A 26,468-nucleotide genomic window follows, 5' to 3' on the forward strand; every position below is an offset into this window, starting at 1 on the left:
CTTTTTTTTCATTCTTGTATTTCATTTATTATTATTATTATTATTATTATTATTATTATTATTTTATTATTACAGTATTATTGTTATTATTATTATTGTTATTTTTATTTTATTTTTGTGTATTTTTTATTAAAAATTTTATTTACTACGAATAATTATTATTATTACTGTATTATCATTATTATTATAATTATTATTACTATTACATTTTCACCCCCAGGCCCCGATGTGGGTCAGTGACCTGTGCCCGGGTGGGCTAATACCAAAAAAAAAAAAAAAAAAATTGCTCCACAAAAAAAAACTTTCGGTTTTCAGAGCTTTTCGGTTTTTGGAATTTCGGATAAAAGGTTGTCAACCTGTATATAAAAAAATGACAGCCATCTGTGTGCCTCTGTCATGTTCTCTCAGTTTGGGCAAAAATTTATCTGATAACTACTGTCTGTTCTGGCATCTACAGTAGAACCAGAAAAACAATTAAAACTTGAAGAAAAAATTCAATATTCACAGAGACTAACAACATCTTAAATAAGACAAATAAAAAATTTTGCTCAATATATCTTAGTAGAAAATATTATAAAGTTGTATAACAAGTACCGGGTAACTTGAGACTAGCTTTTGTGAATCACTCTATTCCATACATATGTCTACTGTAAGGAAACTGTATGTTGTGTTGTGAAATTTATACACGTATACTGGTTGTAAAATTAGTCTGAGGTAGAGTTGTTTGAAGCTCTAGTAAAGCTGCCTCTCTTGATGATACTCACAACTGTTAATATAACTCATCTGCCTCAAACACTTATCAGCTACAACATAATGTTAATTCTGTTAAGATTCCATTACATTTCATGGTACAAGTTTTTTCCTTTCATCATCATTTGTCTCATTTCATTTTACATACATAATCTAAGTTAAGAAAGTATCAATGGCAAGCCTGGAGTCTCAACTCCACACAAGTGTCAATGATAAGAATGGAGTGTGAATTTCACACATAGAATCAATGACAAAACTAGAGTTTGATTTTAACTTATCAACTTCTTAATTTATGGGGAAATATCTTTATATAACTGCATCACTGCCTCCAGTCTCCAGAACTGTGTACTGTACTTATGAATACTGAATATTTACATTAAGATATGACAACAGCTTCTTATTAACACGTACAGTATTTGGGATATGACCTCTGTTACGTCTTCCTTCAATGCTTCGATAAATGGTGCCTAAGACCTAGTGGTGATAAGATGCCAAATGAAATTTCATATACTGTAATCCTTTGTGATTCCCCTGTCTCATTAACCAGAGGAAGAATGAGACAACAATGATGCCCCCCTGTTACACTCCCTGATGTACAGTAGCTATTAACTATCTGTGCAGGTGGGGATCGATATGCTCCAAAATCTTACGTGTGACTAGTGACAGCCCTCATATACCAACAAAACATATCGTCCATGGTCTCATACTGTTCCTCACAAGGTATGCACAGATAGTTGTTTTAGCTACTGTACAGTACTGTACTGTGGCTAATATTCACACACAAAACTCATCACTGAAGTCAGCCTCGAAATCAATGATATAAAGCCACATTTAATTTATTTTTTACCTACAAAACCCTTTTCCAAGTTATTGAAGTGAAACAACATTTCCCAAGTATACATGGGCAGATATCACTACAGTATAAGCCACTATACAGAACCTGGCAGCAGCATAATACAGTACTGGACATGCAGTACTGTAATCACACAGCCAAGAACCCATATTGTAAATACTTGGTGCAGTAGTTACATTGGCTGATGTCTTATTGTAAATGAACTACAGTAATGTTCCAGTGTATTAGATACTGTATAATATAATATATTATTAGACACTGTATATAATATTGATGAAATGATGTAAACAAACAAAATTTCTATAACCTTGATATATGTATTAGCAAGTTGTGTTAAAAAACTATAATGTGAACTGTTAACTTTAAAGTGATAGGATGTTATGATTGTAAATTATATTGTATTTCTATAATGTTTTGAACACTGGATTCATTCTGTGAGCTGTCAATAGCAGCAATGTAATAAATATGTTTTCATCCCTTAATTTCTCTTTCCTTCACCCAACAGTACACTAACCTTACAAACTCTCCAACACCACACAACATTCCTTCACTACACTACCTTCTCATCCAGGAAGTGTTTAACAAGGGCTAAAGCTGAAGACCAAGAATCCCTTTAATGAAATAATTTTGGAGACATCGCAGAGCATGGGTGTTGGTCCCCTGTGTCTGGCCACTTAAGAGTTCACACAAGTTTGGCTTGGCCCATCGTGCAACACAACACACAGTGGAAAAACTACTTGTTTTTTCCAGTTTTCCTCACAGCTGGATATTACACACTGAACCCGAATTACTATCATAGATGTACAATATTTGTGCTTAAGTGCAGGTTAAATAGGCTTGGGAACCTAACAACCATTTATAATATTGTAAGTAAAACAATTTTGAGTTCCGAGTCCAAATGAACGACATACCATTTACAAACAAGATGAAGGATTACAATCCGTTCACAACCAAGAGACTTCCTATACTGTATTGTTCCAATTATACATTTGGTGATATACTGTATTAATCTTCATTGAAACCTCTATTCAATAGAAGTCCATTAAATGAAGGTGTCACTGTACTGTATTGTATTTAGTTTGGTTCACTTTGGTTGTGTCTCATGTCTGTACAGTATATCAGCCCCCAGGAACACATACTCCAGGTACAGTATAACATTAAGTCTAAGAGAAAACCTTTATCACTTTACGCACAACTCCCAGGGAACACATCCCTTTTGTATAGCAAAGACTGACTGTACTAATATATGCAATCAGTTGAAGAGAGACCAGCAGCTCTTGAGGACTGTCTGCTATGACTGAGAAAATAGTTAGAGTGGAAACATGCATATGGAGGTAATTTAGGCAAGGGTAAGTGATTTCTCTTAATTTAGTGGTAACATTCACATCAATTGAAGTTTCTTTTTCTTAACTAACACCAAATAAAATATAAAAGTGGCATCCCCATAGTGAAGTGGCTCATCACCATCAACTTTATACGGCCATCTTCCACGCTCGTGTGGGTTGGTTGTGATTACCTGGTGGCAGCTTTCCAACACATAATCAGCCAACAGTGGAACCTTGTGATCATAGACTGTGATCCCATCAAACATTGTGGAGTTCTTCAAAACTTAATTTACCTTTAATCTTTAGTTGAGTTGCTGCTTTAAGGAGTCCAGGAAGATCATTGGATTTTACGAGCGTCTCCCCCTTGTACATGTAGTTGATCAGACCACGGAGTTCTTGTATGGAAATATCCCGAAGAACAACTACTGGGTTGGCTTGTGTCACAGTCTTGAACATCTCCTCAAAAGCTTCACTGTGGGATAACAAAAATGACATAACATTAGTCAAAATATAAGAACCATACAGTCCTCCAAAGAATATAATACAACCTGCTTTTCTAATAATATTCTACTTAAAAATGGAAGATTATAAAAAAATCCCAAATATTTCCAAAAGGACAAAACAAATTCCTTTTCAAGATAAAATGCAGACATAAATGAAAGAATGAAACATGAAGTCCCATTGCAAGGCTAAGAGAATAAGACAAGGGACCTGTAATCTCTCCTGTCACTAAACAACAATTTCCTCTTACCATTGTATACTCTACCGGCTTAACCTTTGAAGGGATAAATTAATAGACAATGCAAGAATGATCAGTTATGTGTACAGTATTAATGTTCATAAATCTACAAATATAACTAAGCAATCAGGGTTGTCATAACTCACTCCAGCCACACCATCGCCACTGGAATGGGAAACCCCAGCCTCATGATTTAATTTATCCGTTCGTTTACTATTTTATTAGTTTATCAATTGATGAAGGTCCTGAACAGTCTTCGTACCAAATTTGACGAATTTTTATCCAGAAGTTTCTGAGGTATGATAATTTTAATGAATGCACATTTTTGGTGTCAGTAACTACAGTTAATTCCTAGACAAGATTTAACTTCTGTTATATGTAAACATGTTTTTTGGCAACTGAATAATTTTTGTAAAAAAATCATCAAATTTGCCATCATTCTTTGGAGGAACATGACATTACAGAAAAAATGTAAAGGTCAAATTTAATGAGTCCTTTATCAAGGAATCTAATGTAACAAGGCCCACCTCTTATAATATTGCAATAAGTGTGATTTTTTTAATTTTGACTTAAACTACGAATATTACCATTCTGTCCAGGTAAGTTGACCTCTTACTAAACCCAGAACTGGGAACCTTCGTCATAAAAGCTGGGTTGTGAGACACTCACCCAAACCCAATGAAGAATCCCTCAGAAAAGGAGTCTCAAATAACTATCTCACTGTGAAAAAACCTACATATTTTCTACAAATCATTATGGCTGACCTAAAAGAAGAGTTAGGTGTGAATTACCTCATGTTCAGCAGATTTCCTTCCTCTACTGTCCATGAGGTAAAGACCTTTTCCTCTGATAACTCCTTTCAGGTTTATAGTTGCACCAGGGAAGGTTCATCATCACATAACTAAACCTCAACAACTACTGTCAGATCTCCAGGGTCTAGATTGACAGCTTAGTGTGTGCATTATAGTACTCAAGCTGCCAAGTGAAAGGTGACTCACCATAAACTTATCATAAATCTTCACATAAATTATCTATGTACAATATACAAGTAGTTTCTGAAATTATCAGCACCATACCTGCATGTAGCCAAGACCAGTCGATGAGCTTGAATGAACTGACCATCAGCCATGAGAGTACAGTCAGTCAGTTGATTATGACGCAACAAGCGCTCACACACGGCCAAGAATCGTGTTTCAGTGTTGGTTGCCCTCAGATGTAAACGATTCATCTTCCTGGCACTGAAAGAAATAAAGATTGAATTCTGTGCACGGAAACATGTAATTATAATTATTCCACAGGTTATTATGACGTACTGTATTGTATTATAAACTGAAAACTAAATTTGCAATCACTCACTAGTCCAACTCTTAAGAAAAAAGAAGAGTTTTAACACCAAGATTGATCCTGAAATTTAATTTTATAAATGAGCAAAGATCAGGTAAGTTAGATTAGATTAGGTTAGGTTGGATCAGGTAACAAACACATGGAAAGAAAAACAAGTCCCAGGGGTGAAGCGACAGGGCCATACCCAAATTATTGACTACGACTAAATTTTAAAAAATAAATTGAAAAGGAGTTTATCCTTCCCAACCATATTGAATTTCTCAAATGCTGATGTTTGGTATGGCAAATCCCACTCAGGACTCTTCTCATTCAAGTTTTTTTTTGCAAATTTGAAATTAATGGAGTTCAATGGTCCTTTCACACACACGTCTGTTGAATTCCATTGATATCTCAGTCACACGACAAAAAAATCTCAAGTGAAAGAGGCCCAAGGAAAAGGGATGGGAGTCTTCGCAAACACACTAAAACACATGCACTCCATGACCTCAGTTATAGGACCAGACAGATAGGGTAAACACCTCAAAAGGAAGGACAGAAGTAATCTGAGTTTCCTGGTGAAATCTCCGTTAGCTGGAACAATTGGTGCAGAGCACTTACGGGAATGAGAGATTTCCGGGTGACAAGACAACTCTCTCAAAGCTGGAAAAAAAATCCCTTATCCCTGGAATTTTCCAGAATTTCCAGGTATCGAGAAAATTTTCTTAGAATTTTCTGGGTATCGTAAAAAAAAATGAATTTTTCGGAAAATGAACCCCTCGGAAAATCATTCCCAAACGGTATTTTCCGGAAAATTATGGCTTTGGGAACGATTTTCCGAGAAAATTTCAATTCCGTTTGAGGGATTCTGGCTAACAGTGATATTACTACTTGCTTAGTTAAGTAGATTTCAGAATTTATCCTTGATTTACAACTTGATACAAACATTGGGTGATTCATGTACACTACAGCCAGCTAGAAAATGGAGGCAGGAGGCATTATGTGTGGTATGTAACCCCCAACAGGAGCCCTATAGACACCTGCCTCACACCGTTTAGGAATAAACCTTAAGCTCTCCAAGACCACACAGTCTGAATATGTCTGGAAAGTAACTGCTAACTTAAGTTGCCACCAATAAACCTTTCTTTGTAAGATGGACATAATTATGAAACCAGCCACTAAAAACATCCAACCGTGATGTGCCACGACTTACGACATCCAACCGTGATATTCTTTATTTACATACAGTATTAATATTTTATTATCTTCTATTACAGTATTGTCTACCTTGATATTATGTAAGTAAGTGTTCCTCAAAAAGTTTTGCACCACATACTGTGCATTGATAAGTGTAGTTTATAAGGACTATGAGAACCAAACCCCATTTTCCCCAAGAGGTCCATGTAAATTAAGTGTGCAGTAGTAAACAGGAACCTAGCCCTGCAAGCTTACAAGCTTCTACTATATTTGCAACATTAACAGATATTGATGCTTATTACCTGTCTCCCTGAAGCTCTCCCAACTTGAGCTGGGGATGTTTGCCACGGAGATGACGCAGCATTGACGAAGTGTTCCCATGCTTGGCCAATTTCTCGTTGCATATTCTGCAGCTCACTTTGTCAGTGCCTTCCTCCTGGAAATGCTTCCACACTGTTGATCTTTTCTTCTTTACTGAAGGCAGAACAATGTCACATCAAACAAAAGTCAATGTTTCCACAAACAGTAATAACAATATGAAATTTAATTCAATCAAAGATTGGAAGCATTACAGATCGATACAGATGATGTCCATTAGCCTGCTTCACTGTTACAAGAAAATGGTGGTAAAAAAAAACAATTTTTACGGAAAAAATCGTTTCATGTGCACTAGATTATTACAGTATTTATACCTGTTTTATGACTGAAAGTACAAGTGTTACCATTACCCTGATAGTGTTTCACTTTAAAGATCTGTCATACATGCCTCAGTTTGGATGTTGTACAATATTTTCTGAAAAGACAATTTCAGACCCATTCATAACAGGGAAATATATTTGTCACTGAGTCACAAGGTCCATGATCAAGGGCATGATAGGTTGTGTTCTTAACTAAGGCAGAGTGTTTTAGGAGCCACAGCTGCACCCTCTCATCTTCCCATGATCCCAAAAATAATAACCCAGGACAGTCATCAATATTTGGTCACAAATGAACTATGATGAAGGATGTAATGCATCATCAAACTGGTGAACGTTTACACTCGGTGAGATAAAAGTTGGTGAAAAATTTAATAAACTTTAGTCAAACCTAAACAAAGACCAAGAGTACAGCATGACTAAGAGCTGTACATATATGGTGGTAGTTACCTGAGCTATCTAGTGGAGGAACAGACTCCACCACTTCCTCTACTTGCTGCTCCTCCATCTGCCATGGGACCCCATCTGCCACAGAGGCCCCCTCAGCACCAAGGAGACAATGCATCAGCTCTGGATGCTTCCCCCGAAGGTGTCGGAGCATCATTGAAGTGTTCCCATGTTTAGTCAGCTGCTTGTGACATGTCCTGCAGGACACCTTATTGTCCCCTTCCTCCTCAAAATGCCTCCACACTGCAGATCGCTTCTTTTGCATTGTAAGTGCCTGTAAAAATGCACAAAACTTAATCAATTACAGTACTTTACTAAATCTATGGTACAGGTGAATCATTATTGAATGAATTATGTCAAACTGATTCTCCAAAAATAAACTACAGTAATGATATTGATCATACAAGCACACTCTTCTTCAGGTACATTAAAGAAAGTAGACACCCACCATACACTTTGATGCCATGCTGAGTGTGACTAATGGACAACGCAATACATGCCGACAACCTAACAAACTTTGTCTCTCTGTCACTTGCCTACAAAAATATACTGTAATAGTAACCTTGATTAATAATAATAATAATAATAATAATAATAATAATAATAATAATAATAAATAACTTCCATCCTAAGTTAGGTAGCTAAGTTTTGTTGGTTCAATTGTACAGTATTGTCAATTTAATACATAATTGTACTATTACTTTATTAGGAAAAATGCAAATCCTACCTATTATTATTAAAAAGTATCGTCTTTCTTTTGTGGGATATTATTTACGGGCAAGACATAGGTACAATGACCAAATGCGAAATGTCAATGTCTATTGGTACGGCAGCCTAATGCTAACCTAACCTAACAGCCCTGCATTTTGTGCATGCGTGATTCTCTGCCGTACCATTAACCACATAGTCCGTCAATATGGGTGACATACCTGGATCCAGCGTATTATTATTATTATTATTATTATTGATTTTATTATTATGTTTTTAATATTATTATTATTATTAATGTTACTACAATTTTAGCATTATTATTGTTGTTATTACTTTTCTCAATAACACTGTGTATGAAACATCAAATTTGTTTTATTTATGAGTCCAGAAATGCTTATTTTTTTCTACAGCTTCTTTAGATGGCTGGTTGATCCAGGCTACTATTCTTAATAACAAAAAAAATGCTGAATTATACCCATAAACTACTTTTCCGTCTATATGACCACTTAACCTAAGCTATAACATATGGACCACTTAACCGAAGTTAAGATTATAACCTATGGACCACTTAACCTAAGCTAACTACCTGAATCTACTTTTTGGGGGTAAGGTTCGAGTGGTTCACACTGTACACATTAAGAAATAAACCATAAGTCAACACATACAGGATCAGTTAACATCCAATGCACATAATAAGAGAATATTCCACTTGATTTAACTAAGTTCCCTCCTGTTGTTCTCCTCCACCAACTAAGCCTTTTAACTATTTTTTTCTCCATATTTCCATGACATATTTATAATTGGCGAGTAGATGATTTAAGACTGAATAGCTAAAGTGAATACCTACCTCATATTTCCCACATGTGTGCGTGTTCACAACTCAATAATATTCAAAAGGATCGAATCTTCAAGCATCATGTTAGTGAGACTTTACCCATGAACCATTTTTCGAAAAGATTCACCCTTACCATATCTATTTTACCATGCAATATTACCCCCAAGAGTTACCTTATGATATAAATGCAACATCTTCAAAACGTTATTGTTACCATAGACTTTGTTTTCAAGCGATAAATTTGATTGATATTCATTTTATTGGTGAAAAAGTTGGGTGGTTCGAGGCCGTCAAGTTAATATGGCGTACATAACAGCTTCATGGTCTTGCTCGAAACATTTATAAACTAAGTCTTGTGCTGTTGTACTGACCCACAGCACAAGGCACTATAACCTTACTCACCACACACTGTACCTCACTCACTCACCTTCTTCACCAGGTATATCACGTTAAACTCCTCAAATGTAAACAAGCGTCACAGATGATTACAACTGATGATAAGTACTTGGCTTTCTAAAACACTTCTATCTTTTCGTTTATGACTATTCTCAATATAATATACAAATTTAATACACCATAAAAAATCATATAAAATAAAAATTATATTTTAAGTAAGCTCAAAGAATTATTTTACTGTACTCGTTGTATTCTCAGAAAATGTTTATGGCAGACGGGTTATCGGCAGAGTGTGACACCTTAGCCACACATGGTGATGGTCACACCTTGAGCCACACATGGTGATGGTCACACCTTAGCCACACATGGTGATGGTCACACCTTGAGCCACACATGGTGATGGTCACACCTTCAGCCACACATGGTGATGGTCACACCTGGTGATGGTCACACCTTCAGCCACACATGGTGATGGTCACACCTTCAGCCACACATGGTGATGGTCACACCTTGAGCCACACATGGTGATGGTCACACCTTAGCCACACATGGTGATGGTCACACCTTCAGCCACACATGGTGATGGTCACACCTTCAGCCACACATGGTGATGGTCACACCTTCAGCCACACATGGTGATGGTCACACCTTGAGCCACACATGGTGATGGTCACACCTTCAGCCACACATGGTGATGGTCACACCTTGAGGACTATAATGAGCCAATTACCTGGGGATACTTGTTACAATATATGACCAGAAAAGATTCGAGAGTAATTATTAACATAGATAGATTATTTATTTCTTCTGAAGTTAGCTAAATAAGTGCCATCGGTTGTCATTGATCACTGATATTCTATAAACGCTATATCTTATAAACGACGTTAAATTGACATAATGATAAGGAATCTCATGGCTCTCGATATAAGATAAGGAAAATCACTTAGTACGCTAACTAATTTTACGTTTAGTGTTCTAATGTATTCATTCTCTTTCTTTCAAACAAAGTTGACATTTTGTTTTCGTATGTTGTATCACCTGAAGATTAGCATAGTGGACGAATGAAGTTACCAAGAGTGGGTAACAGAGTGCCAGTACATGTCCTGATGCCCACAGTGCCAACAATGCATGAAAGAGAGCCATTGCATGCCCACAGTGCTAAAAGTGGCTAACAGAGACGTGAACTACCTCCTAAGCTGCTAACAAGCCCATCAGTGGCGAAATTAAAATAAATTAGAGTACACAAAAGTAATAAAAAGGTAAAGAAGTTACCCTTAAAAGAGTTTCGCTTTCTTTTATTCTAACATAGAAAATGGACGTAATAAACAATTTCATGAATGAGTTTAAATGTGAGAAGTAAATGACTGAATGAGTTAAAGGTGTTACCGTAGTATTAAAGAGACAAACCGTGTATCACTTTAATTAAATGCCAATAAAAACAATAACAATAATAATAATAATAATACAGTCAACGTCATTGCGAGGAACACGTCAACCAAGAGCCATAAGTGGTGAAGAGGATACAAGTAAAAGAAATGTGTCTTAGAATTGTGTGAACTATTGATTGATAAGACAAAATTGTCGAGATTCGGTTAGTGCCAATAATAGTTATTATAATAATAATAATAAATATTATTATTATTATTATTAACTATGCATAGAATAATTATCGTTTAGTTAATTCAGGATAGACTTATATTAAAGAAATTAACCTTAGCTATAGGAATTTCAATAACAATAGTTCTACAACATGAAACTGTATTAAATTTTGGCAAAATGAATTTTACGTTGCAATTTATTAGCAAAAAATTATGAGAATATATGGATTTTAGGATTATTAGAAACCCTAGTATATATTGATTAGGTTATGTTAGATCAGGATATGTTAGGTAAGGTAGGTAAGATTAGGTTAGATTATGTTTGATTAGGTTAGGTTAGATTAGATTAAGTTTGGTTAGATTGGATTAGGATAAGATAGGTTTGGTCACAATATATTAAGTTAGATTTATTTTAGATTAGACCAGGATAAGTTAAGATTTGGTTTGGTTGTGTTAGGTTCAAGACCTATTTCACAAGTGATGTAATTCTGCATTATATCCATTTTTAGGCATATAAAGCACTGTAATCACGCACACTCACATTTTATTTGCCTGAAAACAGAAAATTTATGTATACGCATTAATTATGTATATAAAATAACAGTACTCAATGGAGGTAGAATGTTAGCCTATTTGTAAAGATTAATTTTACACGAGAGGATGAAGATCCGGAAGATAGTGGACGAGGAGGAAGGAGCCAAGTATTACAAATGCAAATATTAGGGGGGGGGGTGACCTGGTCAGAGCAATGACCCACCAAACAATGGATTACATGTGCGACCTTGATTTTGACCAGAGCAAGTCACCGTCTGGTGAAGTCATGCGCGTGGCTGGACTCTTTCCTTTTAAAAATGAGCTGACCTCTTATATCTTTCGACCTTGGACCCGTGTCATGGGATCAAGTCCTGGCTCGAAACACAGTTGAGAAGGATGTTAGCCAGTGACCCTCACGACCAAACATCGTAGATTTCCTCCGGGTATTTCCTGTTTCCTCTTGTAATAACTCTGGACACAAAATATCGTAACAAAGTAACAAAAGAACGGCTGATAAGTGGTGAAATAACAAATTAACAGGGAACAAACACTGTGCAGTAGTTGAGGCACGGTATACTGAATAAGGTATACGAAGCACAGAACCGAGGTGAACTATCTCGGAAAGTAGAATATAGGATAAATAAAGTTACGGTTCTCGGTATTGCGAAACAGTTTATCCGGTGTACAGTCAGGAACCGAAGCTATTTAATGAGTCGCTTAAGTACAAAAACCGAGGTCGACCACTCTTGAAGGTCACTTACTGACTGACAACACGATAAGTCACAGCAGATAGATAATTATTCCGTGTAATCGTTTTATATAGGCCTATATATATATATATATATATATATATATATATATATATATATATATATATATATATATATATATATATATATATATATATATATATATATATATATATATATATATATATATATATATATATATATATATATATATATATATATATATATTATCAAAGGTCAAACATCATTATACGTTGAACTATAACCAGATTTCTTTGTATCCGTGCCAGAAATTTTGAGCCCTTGATTAACTGTTCTTAAACATTTAATTCTCTGTGTATCATTGCCTGGTTTCTGTCTCTTATCTGGTTTATGTATCATTAACTATATGACCTCTATATACCATTAGATTATATCTCAGTTATTTCATCAACTCATCATTAACTTGTTTCTGTTACATCATTGTATTAGGATGGTTAATCTTTAGGTGAAATAAGCTGGGGTGGAAATTCTTCAGGTAATCTGTCGTTACCACTTTTGACATACAAACAAACTGTGGCCTTTGTGTATCTGAACAGAGGAGGAACTAAACCCATAATAAGCGAGAGAGAGAGAGAGAGAGAGATAGGATGTGGAGAAACCCAGGAGGACGTGAAGGAACATAGGCTAGGGGTTGGGGAGGAGGGAAGTGTGGGCCGAGGAGTTGGGGGAAGGAGTGGGTGGGCTGGGAAGTTGGGGGTAGGGACGGGTGGGGCACGGGACTCGGGTGGAGGTGGGGAGGGGAAAAACAGGATGCTGGGTGAAGTCTTAATATGTCCTTGAGCCACAGTTACCTGCTGGTATCTGTGATGCGGGATACATATAAACAAGTTTAGGCTGATAATGTTGGGGAATAGCTGGATCATGGAGGCGCCTCGGCTGGTGTAAACTTGAACCAAAATGAGTCGATGGAAATTAATCACCATACACTAATAAACTAATGCACACAACAATATATTTGTTAGTACACTTATTACCATTGCATAACGTTATAAGTGAAATACGGCTTCATTAGTAATACTGTAATCGCCGCCATTTGTGAGTCTGTGGATCACTAACTAGGCACGGCCGTGTTGAAGTTACCAACGTGAGCTCCGATAACCTTTCAAGTAGGTAATGTTATATATAAGCATACATAAATATTCACTGCACTCCTGAATATATTATTCATTGACTACGTCAAAGAAGTTTACATATGAAAAATGCAGGATATATTATGAGTATACTGTATATATAAGGTTACAGTATTCTTTTTGTATGTGTGTGTGTTCTTGAATCAAGAGAGCCCACTGGAGACATACGGATGTTTCTCCCCTAACTTCTGTTCCAGTAGATGATTCAAACAAGACGCCTCAAGCTTCTCCTTGTAATAACTGTTCATTGCACATTTGATGTAATGCTTTGTTTGTTTGTCTTTTACTTTTGTTCATTAGAATATTTCCATAATAAGAACATAAGAATGGAGGAAACTGCAGCGGGTCTATTGGCCCATACTGGGCAGTCCCATTTACACCCAACCCCTATTGCTCATATATCCATCCAACCTATGTTTGAAGCTATCCAGCGTATTCGAGTTAATGATGATATTTGGTAACTTGTTCCACTCGTCTACTTCTCTATTTCCAAACCAATGTTTACCTATTTCGCGCCTAAATCTAAATTTGTCTAATTTAAAACCATTATTACGAGTTCGCTCCTGGTTGGATAGTTTGAGTACCTTTGTAATGTCCCCTTTGCTCAGCCCTGACTTCCATTTATACACCTATATCATATCGCCCCTCACTCTACGTCTCTCGAGGGAGTGCAAATTGAGATGCTTTAACCTGTCTCTGTTCTCAAGGTTCCTAATGCCCGGGATTAGCCATGTCATTCTCCTCTGAATTCTTTCCAAGGATTCTATATCCATTCTGTAATACGGTGACCAGAATTGAACTGCGTAATCCAAATGAGGTCTCACCAGCGCAAGATATAGTTTTAGGATGACCTCGCTAGTCTTGCAACTAACACTCCTTTGTATGAACCCAAGTACTTTATTAGGCTTATTTCGAGTAAATACACATTGTTTACTTGGCTTAAGATTCCTACTTATCATTACTCCTAAATCTTTCTCGCAGTCGGATTTCTCAATAACATCGTTGTTCATCTGGTATCTGGTTTCCCTGTTTACATCTCCTATACTGAGTACTATACATTTGTCAACATTGAATTTCATCTGCCATTTTTCAGACCATTCGAAAGATTTGTTTAGAGCTTTCTGTAGTTTTGCTGAGTCCTCGCCAGATTTAATGACACGCCCTATTTTAGTGTCATCAGCAAATTTACTTATGTTGCTGTCTACGCCGATATCTATGTCGCTTATGTATATAATAAATAATAATGGTCCAAGTGCTGAACCTTGGGGAACTTCACTAGTGACGTTTCCCCAATCGGATTTAAGTGCCGTTAATGCTCACTCGCTGTTTCCTGCCCTGTCCTGTCCTGTCCATTAATACCATGAGCCTCCACTTTTCTTATTAAGTCTTTCGTGGGGGACACTGTTGCTGGGAGTACTGTATTGTACGTAAAGAGAATACTTAGTTATTTAGGTCAATAGATTACTGCATTTCTCGTGAAGATTAGAGCGAAGAGAAACTAGGTGTACATTACTGACAATTGGTATCCCAAAGATTCTTAAAATGTCAGCAAATCTGATTTCTCCGGATAATACTGATCATTTAAATATGCTTTCTTGATCACTCACGAAAATATAACATACTGACAGCACTTAATTATTTTTATGTGAAGCAAGAAGCACCCGAGAAGTGAAAGCAATATAGTAAAAATATAATGGAAATTGTCTTAGCTGTTAATAGGCAACATGGCATCTTCTTCTTCACTTTCACCTGCACCCCAGGCCACCCCAACTCCAAGTCCGCAGCTCCGCGCAGTTGATCTAAGGGCGTACACAAGTTCGGTATAGCGTCAGTCTTAAGGGTACATTTATCTCACGGGTGTATTACCTGACTATAGTAATCATATTTCTTATATACTTACAAAGTACTCAAGTGCAACACAAAGTTAAAATGTTATTTCTTTGGTGAGTTGTTCAGGGAATACTTAGAAGTGCAGCAATATGTCAAGGTCGGTGACTTGGACTTTGTTGGTGGTGATCGGGCTCTTCTATGTCGTCACAGCCGAAGAAGAAACTAAATTTAAATGTCCCACGAGTGCCAAATACTTCTTCCCGTGTTTCTGTACTAGAGGAGGTGAAAATGGTATCTTCCTTCGGTGTGAAAACACTAACCTTGCCTCCGTAGCTGTAGGCCTCGCCAACGTGAGACTCCCCATCGAAGAACTCCACTTGTACAAGTGTAACTTCAAGAAGCTGTACGGTGATGTGTTCAGGTCTCTCCTACTGCACAAGGTGGTGCTGGAGGACACACCAGTCTCCGAGGTGAACGGTGACGTGTTCGAGCCTGTGGCGGACATCCTTACAGGTCTACATTTTATCCGCGCGCCCCTCCAGGATCTCCCTGAAGCAGCCCTCCGTCCTCTGAAGAACCTGAAGGTAGGTTGTGGAACTGAACACCTGTTTTCGTCAATACTAACAAGTAACGTCCCTGTTACTCTTTACTCCGAAGTCCGTCTACGATTTCGGCAACACCACATCACTATTCCGCCATAATTTTTGCTTGTATTGGGGAAATGTTTTTTGTTTCTTTCTCGGAATTAGGGCATGATATAGCATGGTAATACGATTCAGGGCACCCTCGCGCTATACCCTCTTCCTTCCATGGCTCGCCGACGACTGACTTGGGAATAATATAAAAACCCAAATTATGACAATGATCAAAACTAATACACTATGTTAATGATAATAATGGTAAAATAATAGTAATAATAATAGTGATATCTTCAGTGGTTTCCTTTTTTCTCATGCCTCAGTCCATATCTAGTAAGAATAACAAATATTTGCGTGAAATTCAGCTTAGGATTTAAGGTAAATTCAATGGGGATTTTAGATAGATTCAACGGTGACTCAAGGTTTATTCAACGGGGATTTAAGTTAGATTCAACGGTAGATTTTGGGTAGAATCAACGATAGATTTAAGGTAGATTCAACGGGGAAGTTAAGGTAGTTTCAGTGGGGATTTAAGGTAGATTCAGTTGGAGATTTAAAATACAGTATAATCAACTAGAGTTAAGGTAGATTCAAAGAGGGATTTAAAGTAGAGGGGGGATGCAGCGCTACCCCTCAACTTTTTGTGACACTTGCTGAATAAACATAGAAATACAAATCCACTCCATTATTTACTTATATAAGTCTTAACAGATAAACAACACTTTAATTTCCATCTCTGGGCTTTTTTATAACGTGTGGCTGATGTTGGATATATGATCACATTACAGTATTAGTATTTCATACTTGTCTGCCTCTCTTACAGGTGTTGATGTCTGTCTCTCTTACACGTGTTGATGTCTGTCTCTCTTACAGGTGTTGATGTCTGTCTCTCTTACAGGTGTTGATGTCTGTCTCTCTTACAGGTGTTGATGTCTGTCTCTCTTACAGGTGTTGATGTCTGTCTCTTACAGGTGTTGGAGATAAATGGGGCCAACCTGACGCGAGTGAGGGGATCAGTGCTCACACCCTTAAGTAAACTGGAGGTCGTTCACCTCACCAACTGTGGCATCAAGAATATCAACCAAAAAGCCTTCCAGGTAAGATAAGATGAATGATTGTGGTGGTTGATGGTAGTAGTAGTAGTAGTGGTGGTGATGACAATAATAGTGGTAACAATAGTGGTGGCAGCAGTAAAAGTAGTCATACTAGTGGTGGTGGTAGTAGTAATGGTGACATTAGTTGTGGTGGTGGCAGTAGTAGGGGTAACAACAGTGGTGGTAGCTGTAGTAGTGGTGACAATAGTGGTGGTGGGAGTAGTAAGGGTAACAACAGTGGTGGTAGCAGTAGTGGTGGTTTGACAGCAGTGGTGGTGGGAGTAGTAAGGGTAACAACAGTGGTGGTAGCAGTAGTGGTGGTTTGACAGCAGTGGTGGTGGGAGTAGTAAGGGTAACAACAGTGGTGGTAGCAGTAGTGGTGGATGACAGTGGTGGTGGTGGGAGTAGTAGTAGGGGTAACAACAGTGGTGGCGGTAGCAGTGGTGGTGGGAGTAGCAGGTGGTAGTAGTAGTAACAACAGTGGTGGTAGCAGTAGTGGCGGTTTGACAGCAGTGGTGGTGGGAGTAGTAAGGGTAACAACAGTGGTGGTAGCAGTAGTGGTGGTTTGACAGCAGTGGTGGTGGGAGTAGTAAGGGTAACAACAGTGGTGGTAGCAGTAGTGGTGGTTTGACAGCAGTGGTGGTGGGAGTAGTAAGGGTAACAACAGTGGTGGTAGCAGTAGTGGTGGTTTGACAGCAGTGGTGATAGCGGCAGAGGGGACCCCATACATGACATGACAAAAATACATCCACATAATGTAACTGTCTAAGAGATATGGAAAGAAATTGTGTCTATTCTTTTGAAGGTTTTATATAATCACTGAAGAAAGTAAGGATTAAATATGATGAGTGAAAGATAACCTAAAGAGTATGTAGTGGACGTCTCCCCTACAACCTGCTTATCGCATTCCAATGTGCCGCCTTCCCTAGCAACCAACCAGATGTTACCGTATCTTAGCAACGGAACCAGTCACCGGCGACTTTCTGGGTTTTCCCAACATGACTCATAGCGGCTGCTGCTGGGTATATAAGCTCTGTCTGTCCATTGAGATTCATTCTGACCATTCTTCCTGAACAAGCAACACCTCCTCCTCCGCTGCTGCCTGGCAGCCCTCGCATCTCCTCGCCTGCCTGGCGGTCCTCGCTCCCGCCAGCGAGCATGTCCTTCTCTGAGCTTCCTCACCAACCAACTCTCATTCTGCCCATTTTCCTGAACAAGCAACACCTCCACCAGCAAGCTCCTAGCTGTTAACATTTATTCAACCAGGAGGCCAGCAACAGGCAACATCTTCTCTAACGAAGCTCCTGCACATCTACCTCCTTCAACACGCTACTCACCGAACGTCTTCTACTGAGCAGCTCCCCACCACACGGCATCTCCAACACCAGACTGTCTTCATATAACTTATATATTATACAAGAAAACCACATTAGAGTTTCCTTCCATCCTGAGTGCTAGACGACATAAATATATCGATACCCCTACAAGTATACATGTTTTAGTTTCTAGTGCCTGAATAACATAATCACCGACACTACAGTTTGTCTTTCAAAGTTATATTTGAAACAATCAACTAACTTTAGTACAGTAAATAACATGATACAGGATAATTAATAAGACTAAATAAAATTACTGTAGTGTGCTATTGAGTAATTGTATTAAGTTACATTACAATATTTTATGTAATAGTTACAGTAAAAGTAAGGGAATGCATGCAAGGTGGGTGGGGGTGTGGTACTCAGTGGTTACATCTAAAGCTATACTTTTATTAATATTTGTTAATAAACTTGATGGTTCCAACAGGGTTTACCGAAAATGAAGAAAATAGACCTAAGCTACAATAAGCTGACCAACATCCCCAACGGTGTCTTCAAAAACAAGAGGAACGTGAGAGCCCTCGACTTGTCCTACAATAAGTTTTCCAAGCTAGATTCCAAGTACTTTCAGGTTAGTGATGGACATGAGGAAGGGTGGTACTAGAATTGGTAAGTGTTGGGGAAGGGAGTGGCACTGTTAAGTGTTTGGGGTGGAGAGAACATGGCACTATTTAGAACATTGTGTATGAAGTTTTATAAGGTACTATTAGAATATTATGTTGAACCATGAGAAGACAGAACATTTGTATAGGCTGATGTTAAAATAATGTACAGTCTCGTTCAAGATTCTTTGAACACTGCTGGAGACAGCTGGAAACTCAAGGCCGTTTGTTTACTATAGTATGTAGTAAAAATTATGAATAAATGTAAAAGTGATCAGTGATTGGATACTTAGTTCCCCATTACTTAATTTAATGGTTGGGCTTTGTTGTTTCGTATTATATTATACTACGTACTATAGTAAACAAACGGCCTTGAGTTGCCAGCTGTCTCCAGCAGTGCTCGAAGAATTTTGAACGAGACTGTACCATACAATGTTAAACTACCACACAGTATATGATATGCAATAGAACACATTTTGAGAAAAACATTAAACCATTATACCAAACTGTTAATGTTAATATACTGTATAAGATAAACATTACATAGAATATAATGTCAAAATAAGGTATTCTGCAGAAGGAATTTAAATAGTAGTTAACATGAATTTGTTCCCACAGGATCTTAATCAGATGACGTGGTGCAACATGTCTCACAACCAAATCAAAGACTTCGGCAGGAACACCTTTGCCCGAAACTCTGTACTGGGGTGGCTCAGCATCTCCCACAACCTCATCAAAAGGGTTGAGGCTCACACCTTTAGGTCTCTGAGGTTCCTTCGCCGCCTGTACCTCAGTGACAACCTCATCGACACTGTAAGTTAAATAGTCCCCCACCCGTGGTCACATCCTTCACACAATACCTGACCCAAGTTCCTGATCCATACCCCTGACACATATCCCTGACCCATGTCTGGGAAGGTTAAGTTTTGTCAGCAAGTCCTTGGTGTGTGAAAATTTAAACTTTAAATGCCAACAAGAATCAGTGTTGGTCAAATCTGGACTTGATGAAGCTAACACTTGATGCTGTCACAACATTCTCTGGCAGGTTATTGCAAGAGTTTACACATCAAACTTAAAAGAAAGTTGTTCTGATAGTTTTCAGTATTGATAGCTTCCTTAACTTGAGGTTGTGACCATTTAGTGGGGCAGCTGTCCATTTATGCCTATCTGTACATTTGACGAGTAATATCATTTGAGGCGCTTCACAATATCATCATTTATTTGAAAATAAATTTCTTGATACGGTAGTGTCATGTTGGACATTGTGAATATTTTGTTTTTCAAACTTAATAGTAGAAAAAGAATAACAAAAATAATTAATTACCAAATCAAAAATGTTTTATCAGTACAATGCAGGTACTGTAGTAAAAAGGACACAAAAATGCACAGTTTCATTTTGCTTGATGTATTTGTGTATACAGTATATTTGTATTTAATTGACAGTGTGTGTGAATTGTCCCTTTAATCATTGATTCTACAATTATTTAATAGAACATGTAAAAGGTCATTGAATCTTCTGCAGTGAAATCCAATATGTTCCTTTGTTTGTATTTATTATAAAAGGTTTCTATGTACACCTTCAAAAAGGATTATCACTGTAATTTAACCACTGCAGCTATGATTGTTAAATTAGGGTGGAGACCATGTTAAATACCTCTGCTAAGTACATCCTGTTGATGAGATAGTTGAGTGAGGTGAGTAGGGGCCCATCGAGTGAAGAACGAAATATATCCGACGTCCTCCCTCAAGGGAAGATGGAACCATCCACGATGGCTCTCAATAACGTCTTCCTCTAGTCAGGGTTATCAAACTACTGCCCGCAATAGGTGGCCAGAGAGCCGGCTACTTAATGCTTAACCCAGCACCAAGTGACGCGACTTCCCGTGGGCACACCTTATCATGTGCTCTGAACATGCTACCTCATAGCTAGTGGAAAGTTATAGGGGGAGGGGGTGATAGAGTATATAAATCTAATGTAATTAACCCATTTATATAAATACTTCTGCCGATAAGACAGGGGCTAATGCATGTGTTTGTAAGAAAAAATTAAATATAATTTTTTTTTAAAGATCCACAATTAATTTTATAAATACATTAGTTGAGTTTGACTGTTTCTTGCACCTTCAGGTGGGTCGCAGTGCCTTTAATGGCGCATCACGTATAGGAACCATTGACCTATCACGCAACAAGCTCAACAGTGTGGACACCAAGGTGTTTGAAGATCTCCAACATTGTGAAATAATTGATTTAGCAGAAAATCAAATAACAACGATAAAAAAAAATGCTTTTGTTGATCTCCACTTGGTGTCAATCAACATCAGCCACAACCAGATCACAACGTTTGAGGACGAATCTTTCGTCAACACTAACAACATCACCGTGCTTGATCTCTCTTACAACAACATTTCCTTGATGCAAGAGGATGCTTTCTCAGGACTGTCAAGTTACATGACTGAACTAAAGTTGGAATATAACAATATATCTGATCTTTCCCATATTACTTTGAAGTTCTCTGGGATTAAAATCCTAAATGTATCATACAATCGAATTGAAATAATTCCCAGGAGGACCTTCCCAGAGCTCTATGCACTGCACACAATTGATGCAAGTCACAACCAGATCACCACTATTGACAGAAGTGTGTTCTCTGGCCTCTACTCCATCAGACGCATGAACCTCAGCCACAACAAGCTGAAAATACTTAAAGGCAGCATCTTTGGTTCCCTTCCAACTCTTCTGAGGGTTGACATGTCGTACAACGAGATTACCATGATCTCTAGAGGTATGTTTGCTAGCTTGGTGTCTCTGCGGGAGTTATGGCTGAATAACAATGCCATCAACAGCATCTTCCTCATCCCTCAGGCCCTCAACTACCTCCATTTTCAGCACAATAACATATCCAGCATCCGGGCTGGCCACACGTGGCCTCTGATGAATGCTCTTCTTTATCTGGACTTGGACCACAATAATCTCGGTGACTCTATGGGAGGGGGGACCTTCCAGAACCTTAACTCTCTCCGCACTCTGAGTCTAAATAATAATTCCATAACAGAACCTCCATGGCAAGCATTTAGTGAAATGCACACATTACAGTATTTAAATCTTGACTACAATAAAATCACTAACCTCACGAGGGGAGCATTTGGTCGTCTCCCTGTCGTGTTTAGACTTAATCTTGCCTACAATGGAATGACCAACATCAGCAAACAATCTTTTGAAGGACTTTTACAGCTGCTCTCCCTCAACCTTTCACACAATGCCCTTCACCATATTCCTAATGAAGCTTTCAGAGGCTGTGTGTCAATGCAGTCCATTGATCTGTCTCATAATTTTCTAAAAAAAATTGATAATAACACTAATGGGTTAATGGATGACCTTCTGTCAGTGCGGCACATCAACGTATCACACAACCTCTTTGGCACCGTGTCCAAGAAGATGTTCCCTTACCACAAGTGGATCCCTTACAACGTGCAGACGGTTGACATGAGTTACAACAATATGCCGGTTCTTCACAAAAACCTACTCATAGGTTTACAGAAAGTTAAACACATCAATGTCTCTCACAATTTCCTCAATGAAATACGACCCAACGTTATTGGCAACCTCACAAAACTGGAGGTTCTGGATCTCTCTTCCAATGACCTAGAGGCCTTGGGCAACAGTGTGTTTGGGCGGGGCAGGTCCCTACGGGAGGTCCACCTCCAGAACAACAGCCTCATCTCCGTCCCCGCCCACATCCTCATGTCCAACGAGAACCTCACCTACCTCGACCTGTCTGACAACAACCTCCATCATTACTACGAGGAGTTTGTTCCCAGAGTCACCAATGGCACCACTGTCAGGTACTGCACACTACTGTACTTATTATTATATCAGATGGAAGTACAGTACCAGCACTGTATTATCTAGTTACTAGTACAATACTTGTATGTGTACCAGAGCCATTGTAAGTACTGTTGGGCACCATACACTACACATGTATGTATTAGAGCCAGCCATGTAAACAATTGCAGATATACTGTACAACCTCTGTGTGTCAGACCTGTCAAAGGAACCACTGCCAAGTACACTTCTTGTCTGTATGTCATACAACCATCAAGAGAATTACTGTTAGATACACTACCTATCGGAACCATCACTTGTCACTGCACACTACATTACTTTTCTGTCAGAACTATCAGTATCACTATTCCCTGGTCACTGTCTGTCCATTGAAGGCAACTGTAGCATTACCAGGTACATTATCTAATTATATCAGAGGTAATAGCAGAATCACCACCTGGTACACTAAACCTCTTAATTTTAGTCCACTCTGTTCTGCAAGGGTTGTAACAAGGAAGTGTGTTAACAATTGTATGTGTTACCAGTACAGTACATATATCAACTTGTGTTGCAGGTACACCAACAACCCTATATTATGCGACTGTTCGATGCGTCGTATACGTTCATGGTTGGACACATGGTTGAGATCAGAGCCGTGGAGGGACATAGTATGCCATTCCCCACTTCACTTGGTTGGCCGCCCTCTCTCTGCCATCTTCGAGGAGGAACTCCGTTGCAATGATGAACGCCGTGGTCAGGATTTGTATCAGGTCAGTGTAACCAATACAATATTCATTGCTGGATTTATTCTAAATTACTATACTGTATGTTTTGTATGGTGACCATGTTTTTTCCAGCACTGAACTTCCACTTTTTCTTCTTCTCACTTTCTATTGAGGAACTTGAAGCTCTGCTAGTTTTCAATCTATCATTTTGAAGGAGTAACCTAATATTTAGTTATGTAATCCAAATGCAAGACTGGTGGCGACTTGTATACCAGACCAGTATTTTTTATATACTGTACTGCCAAAGGGCGGTAAAGTCATCACAACAAATGATGATTGGCTCCAACTACTGTATATCAAAACAAACAGACACCTCTCCCCTACCCCCAAATACCACCCTAGTACTTCCAACCCCTACCCTTCCCACCCATTAACACAAATAATAGTTCTGTACCTGACTGGTTTGCAAGCTTCTGAGTTCAGAAAGTAAGTGTATACAAATTTTCAATTAGGAATTTTCATGAGTAAAGCAAGTAATTCAACTCCACATTAAACAGTTGTCTGTATATACAGGTTGACGTTCTCTTATCTGGTATTCCATCAGTCAGGAACTCCCAATTAGCAGCACTGTTCTAGAAAAAGCATTATCCTGTAAAATCACCCCATTATTGGCAGGTTTACCAACGTTGTAGTAATTCAGTTGGTCACAGCTCCACTTTTACCATTGTTTCATGATATTCAAGCAATAATCAGTCCATAAAATAAAATAATATAAAAAAAAGACTTTGTTTATTGTCTACTTGAGCGATGTTGTTTTTGTTAAGAATCCTTGCAAAGAATCTTATGTTAGGAATCTTATGCTAAGAATCGTACAGTATGTTAAGAATCTTTCCCACATATAATTCATTGCAGATTCTATTCACCTTATTTCTCGACACACAGTAGTGACCCATTGCAATATTTCCACCATACAGTACTGTACTCATATTCTGTCCACTATGTTACTTTTAGTATTAAACTGCCCCAATGAAAGATAAACTCCACACCTCGGACCACTTCACCACCTGTTATAGCAGTTACCTCTTACCCTTATGAGTATCACCAAATAAATCTTGACCCATGTTGATGAAATTGATAACCCCTTTGGCTACCCAATAGGTTAACCCGGATGTTAGGTTCCGCTTCTTTGGGGAGAACCCGGATGAGTTGCACAAGCTGGACGTGTTATGGTATGTGACGACAAGGGAGGATGTGGGAGGTTTCAAGGTCATGGTATTCAATATCACCTCTGGCGAGGAGGTAACTCAACATCCATTCTCCTACACATTACGCCGAGGATTCTTCCCAGATGTCCCACGGGGCAAGTAAGTAGTCAAGTTACTCCTACATCCACTACCAGGATTATGGGAAGAGGTTGCTTTGATAAAATTCCACTGGACAAACTTGCACTTGCCAACATCAGGAACATAAATCAACCAGCTCAAGCTTCCTCAGGTTATAACCCCCAGTTAGGTTAGGTTAAATCTAATTTACTTGTATCTAATGGAGACTGTAATTAGTGGTACGTAATGGTAATTCATCATTGAAAATTTTATCTTATTTTAGTGTTACACAAAGCTGTTGAATTTATGTACACTACTACAGTATCTGCTAGCTAGATACATGTACAGTATAGGTGCCTTTTATTAACTGGAAGTATATGAACACTAACTGCTGGTAAGTGGTCTGACCATCTCTATATTAACTGTTATAACTGTTAACTGATTTTATATATCAGCCACCAAATAGATTGAGATAACCACCCAAAAAATTTATCCAACTAATGGTAACTTCCTGCAGGTACCGTGTCTGTGTGAGCGCCGTAGACTCAACCAACCAGACACGCGCCCTCCAACCCTCACAGTGCCATAGGTTCAATGTCAATCACACATCCACGCTGACTCCTAAGCCGATCCTAGTTCTCCTTTTCACCAGCCTCATTGTGTTGTTGGGGTTTAGGTGACACTTTTAAAAACATGTAGTTCTAATTATTGTAAATTGTGTATATTACTCGTGTTTGAGAACTTGATGTCTTAATTATGACTTAGAGATGATTCAAACCTCTTTTTATGACACCTTGAGCACATGAGTATGATGATTATCCTCTGAAGATGGTGACTATCTCTCTCTTGGACTCTGATGAATAATTCTGAGTGTAATGAAACCTCAAGTATAGGAACTACTGTACCATGTAAGTGTGGTAAAGAACCATTCAGTATGAGAACTATACACCCTATGATGATTACCACTTTAAAAATAAGGATTATATGCCCTATGAGTATGATGGCTGGCCCTCAACTTTGATAGACTTTCACTTCTTTTGCAACTTGACCCATTAGTAAGTTGATCTACCACTTGACAGATAATTCTTAAAGAAAACAACATTCCTGAGCAACATCTGTAGTTTTAAGTTTAATAGTAGTGAAACACCCAAGTGTTATAGATTGCCATAATGGAATTGTCCTGAAGTACAACCATATAAATAGTTATTAAACCACATTACAGTATCTAATCTTTTAACTTTTTTATGAAACTTGAGTTTCAGAGAAAAGATGTTTTAGGTTACATGTACAATACTGTCATTTTAGTTTATTCTTTTTACGTATGTTGTAATTCTCGAATACCTTTATAAATTTGTCATACAGTAGTAGAATTGTTGAAATAATATTTTAAACTGTATACGCATATACATATTGGGGTGTAAGTAATGTGTGAATCACTCGCTACTATGTCCTGGGATGGAGTCCTGTACCGGGACATATGTGAGAAGGGTGTTCCAGTGTGACCCTCACTACCAAACATGACACGTTTTTTCTGGGTATCAGCTCTCTAGCTGCCTGGGCGATCTGTCACGTCTCTGTTACGCACTGTTGGCAAATTCTGGGCATGCACCGGCTCCTGAATGTACCTGAACCCGCTCCAGTGTTGGTCAAGTCTTGTCTTGAAAGAGCTCACACTCGGTGCCGTCACAACACTCTCTGGTAGATTGTTCCAAGAGTTTACAATCCTCACTCCGAAAAA

The 26,468-nt window shown here is 38.2% G+C and overlaps 2 protein-coding genes across 6 annotated transcripts in view; one reads left to right on the plus strand and one right to left on the minus strand.

Annotated features, from left to right (window-relative positions):
* Nucleotides 1–9,414, minus strand: part of LOC121868894 (modifier of mdg4-like) — a 48,766-nt gene extending 39,352 nt beyond the window's left edge. Inside the window, exons 1-5 of one of the 5 annotated variants that reach the window (XM_042369895.1) lie at nt 9,300–9,414; nt 7,330–7,600; nt 6,487–6,658; nt 4,744–4,905; nt 3,222–3,400 (exon numbers count right to left, since the gene is read on the minus strand). In XM_042369895.1, the coding sequence (XP_042225829.1) occupies nt 3,222–3,400; nt 4,744–4,905; nt 6,487–6,658; nt 7,330–7,591 (775 nt within the window). In that variant the 5' untranslated portion in view covers nt 7,592–7,600; nt 9,300–9,414. Of the gene's footprint in view, nt 1–3,221; nt 3,401–4,743; nt 4,906–6,486; nt 6,659–7,329; nt 7,601–8,884; nt 8,979–9,045; nt 9,131–9,274 lie in introns of those variants that run through there. The other 4 variants (XM_042369898.1, XM_042369894.1, XM_042369896.1 and 1 more) reach the window with 4 other exon arrangements.
* Nucleotides 9,415–15,112: 5,698 nt separating this feature from the next.
* On the plus strand, nt 15,113–26,092 carry LOC121868896 (protein artichoke-like). Its single transcript, XM_042369903.1, has 8 exons — nt 15,113–15,735; nt 16,761–16,886; nt 18,687–18,830; nt 19,480–19,674; nt 20,989–22,703; nt 23,258–23,453; nt 24,567–24,772; nt 25,248–26,092. Exons 1-8 carry the CDS (start codon nt 15,301–15,303, stop codon nt 25,408–25,410), a joined length of 3,180 nt encoding a protein of 1,059 aa, XP_042225837.1. The 5' UTR covers nt 15,113–15,300; the 3' UTR covers nt 25,411–26,092.
* Nucleotides 26,093–26,468: the final 376 nt, after the last annotated feature.

The sequence above is a fragment of the Homarus americanus genome, unplaced genomic scaffold, assembly GCF_018991925.1.
Source record: "Homarus americanus isolate GMGI-L3 unplaced genomic scaffold, GMGI_Hamer_2.0 scaffold38801, whole genome shotgun sequence".
In the NCBI taxonomy this organism is placed as follows: Eukaryota; Metazoa; Arthropoda; class Malacostraca; order Decapoda; family Nephropidae; genus Homarus; species Homarus americanus.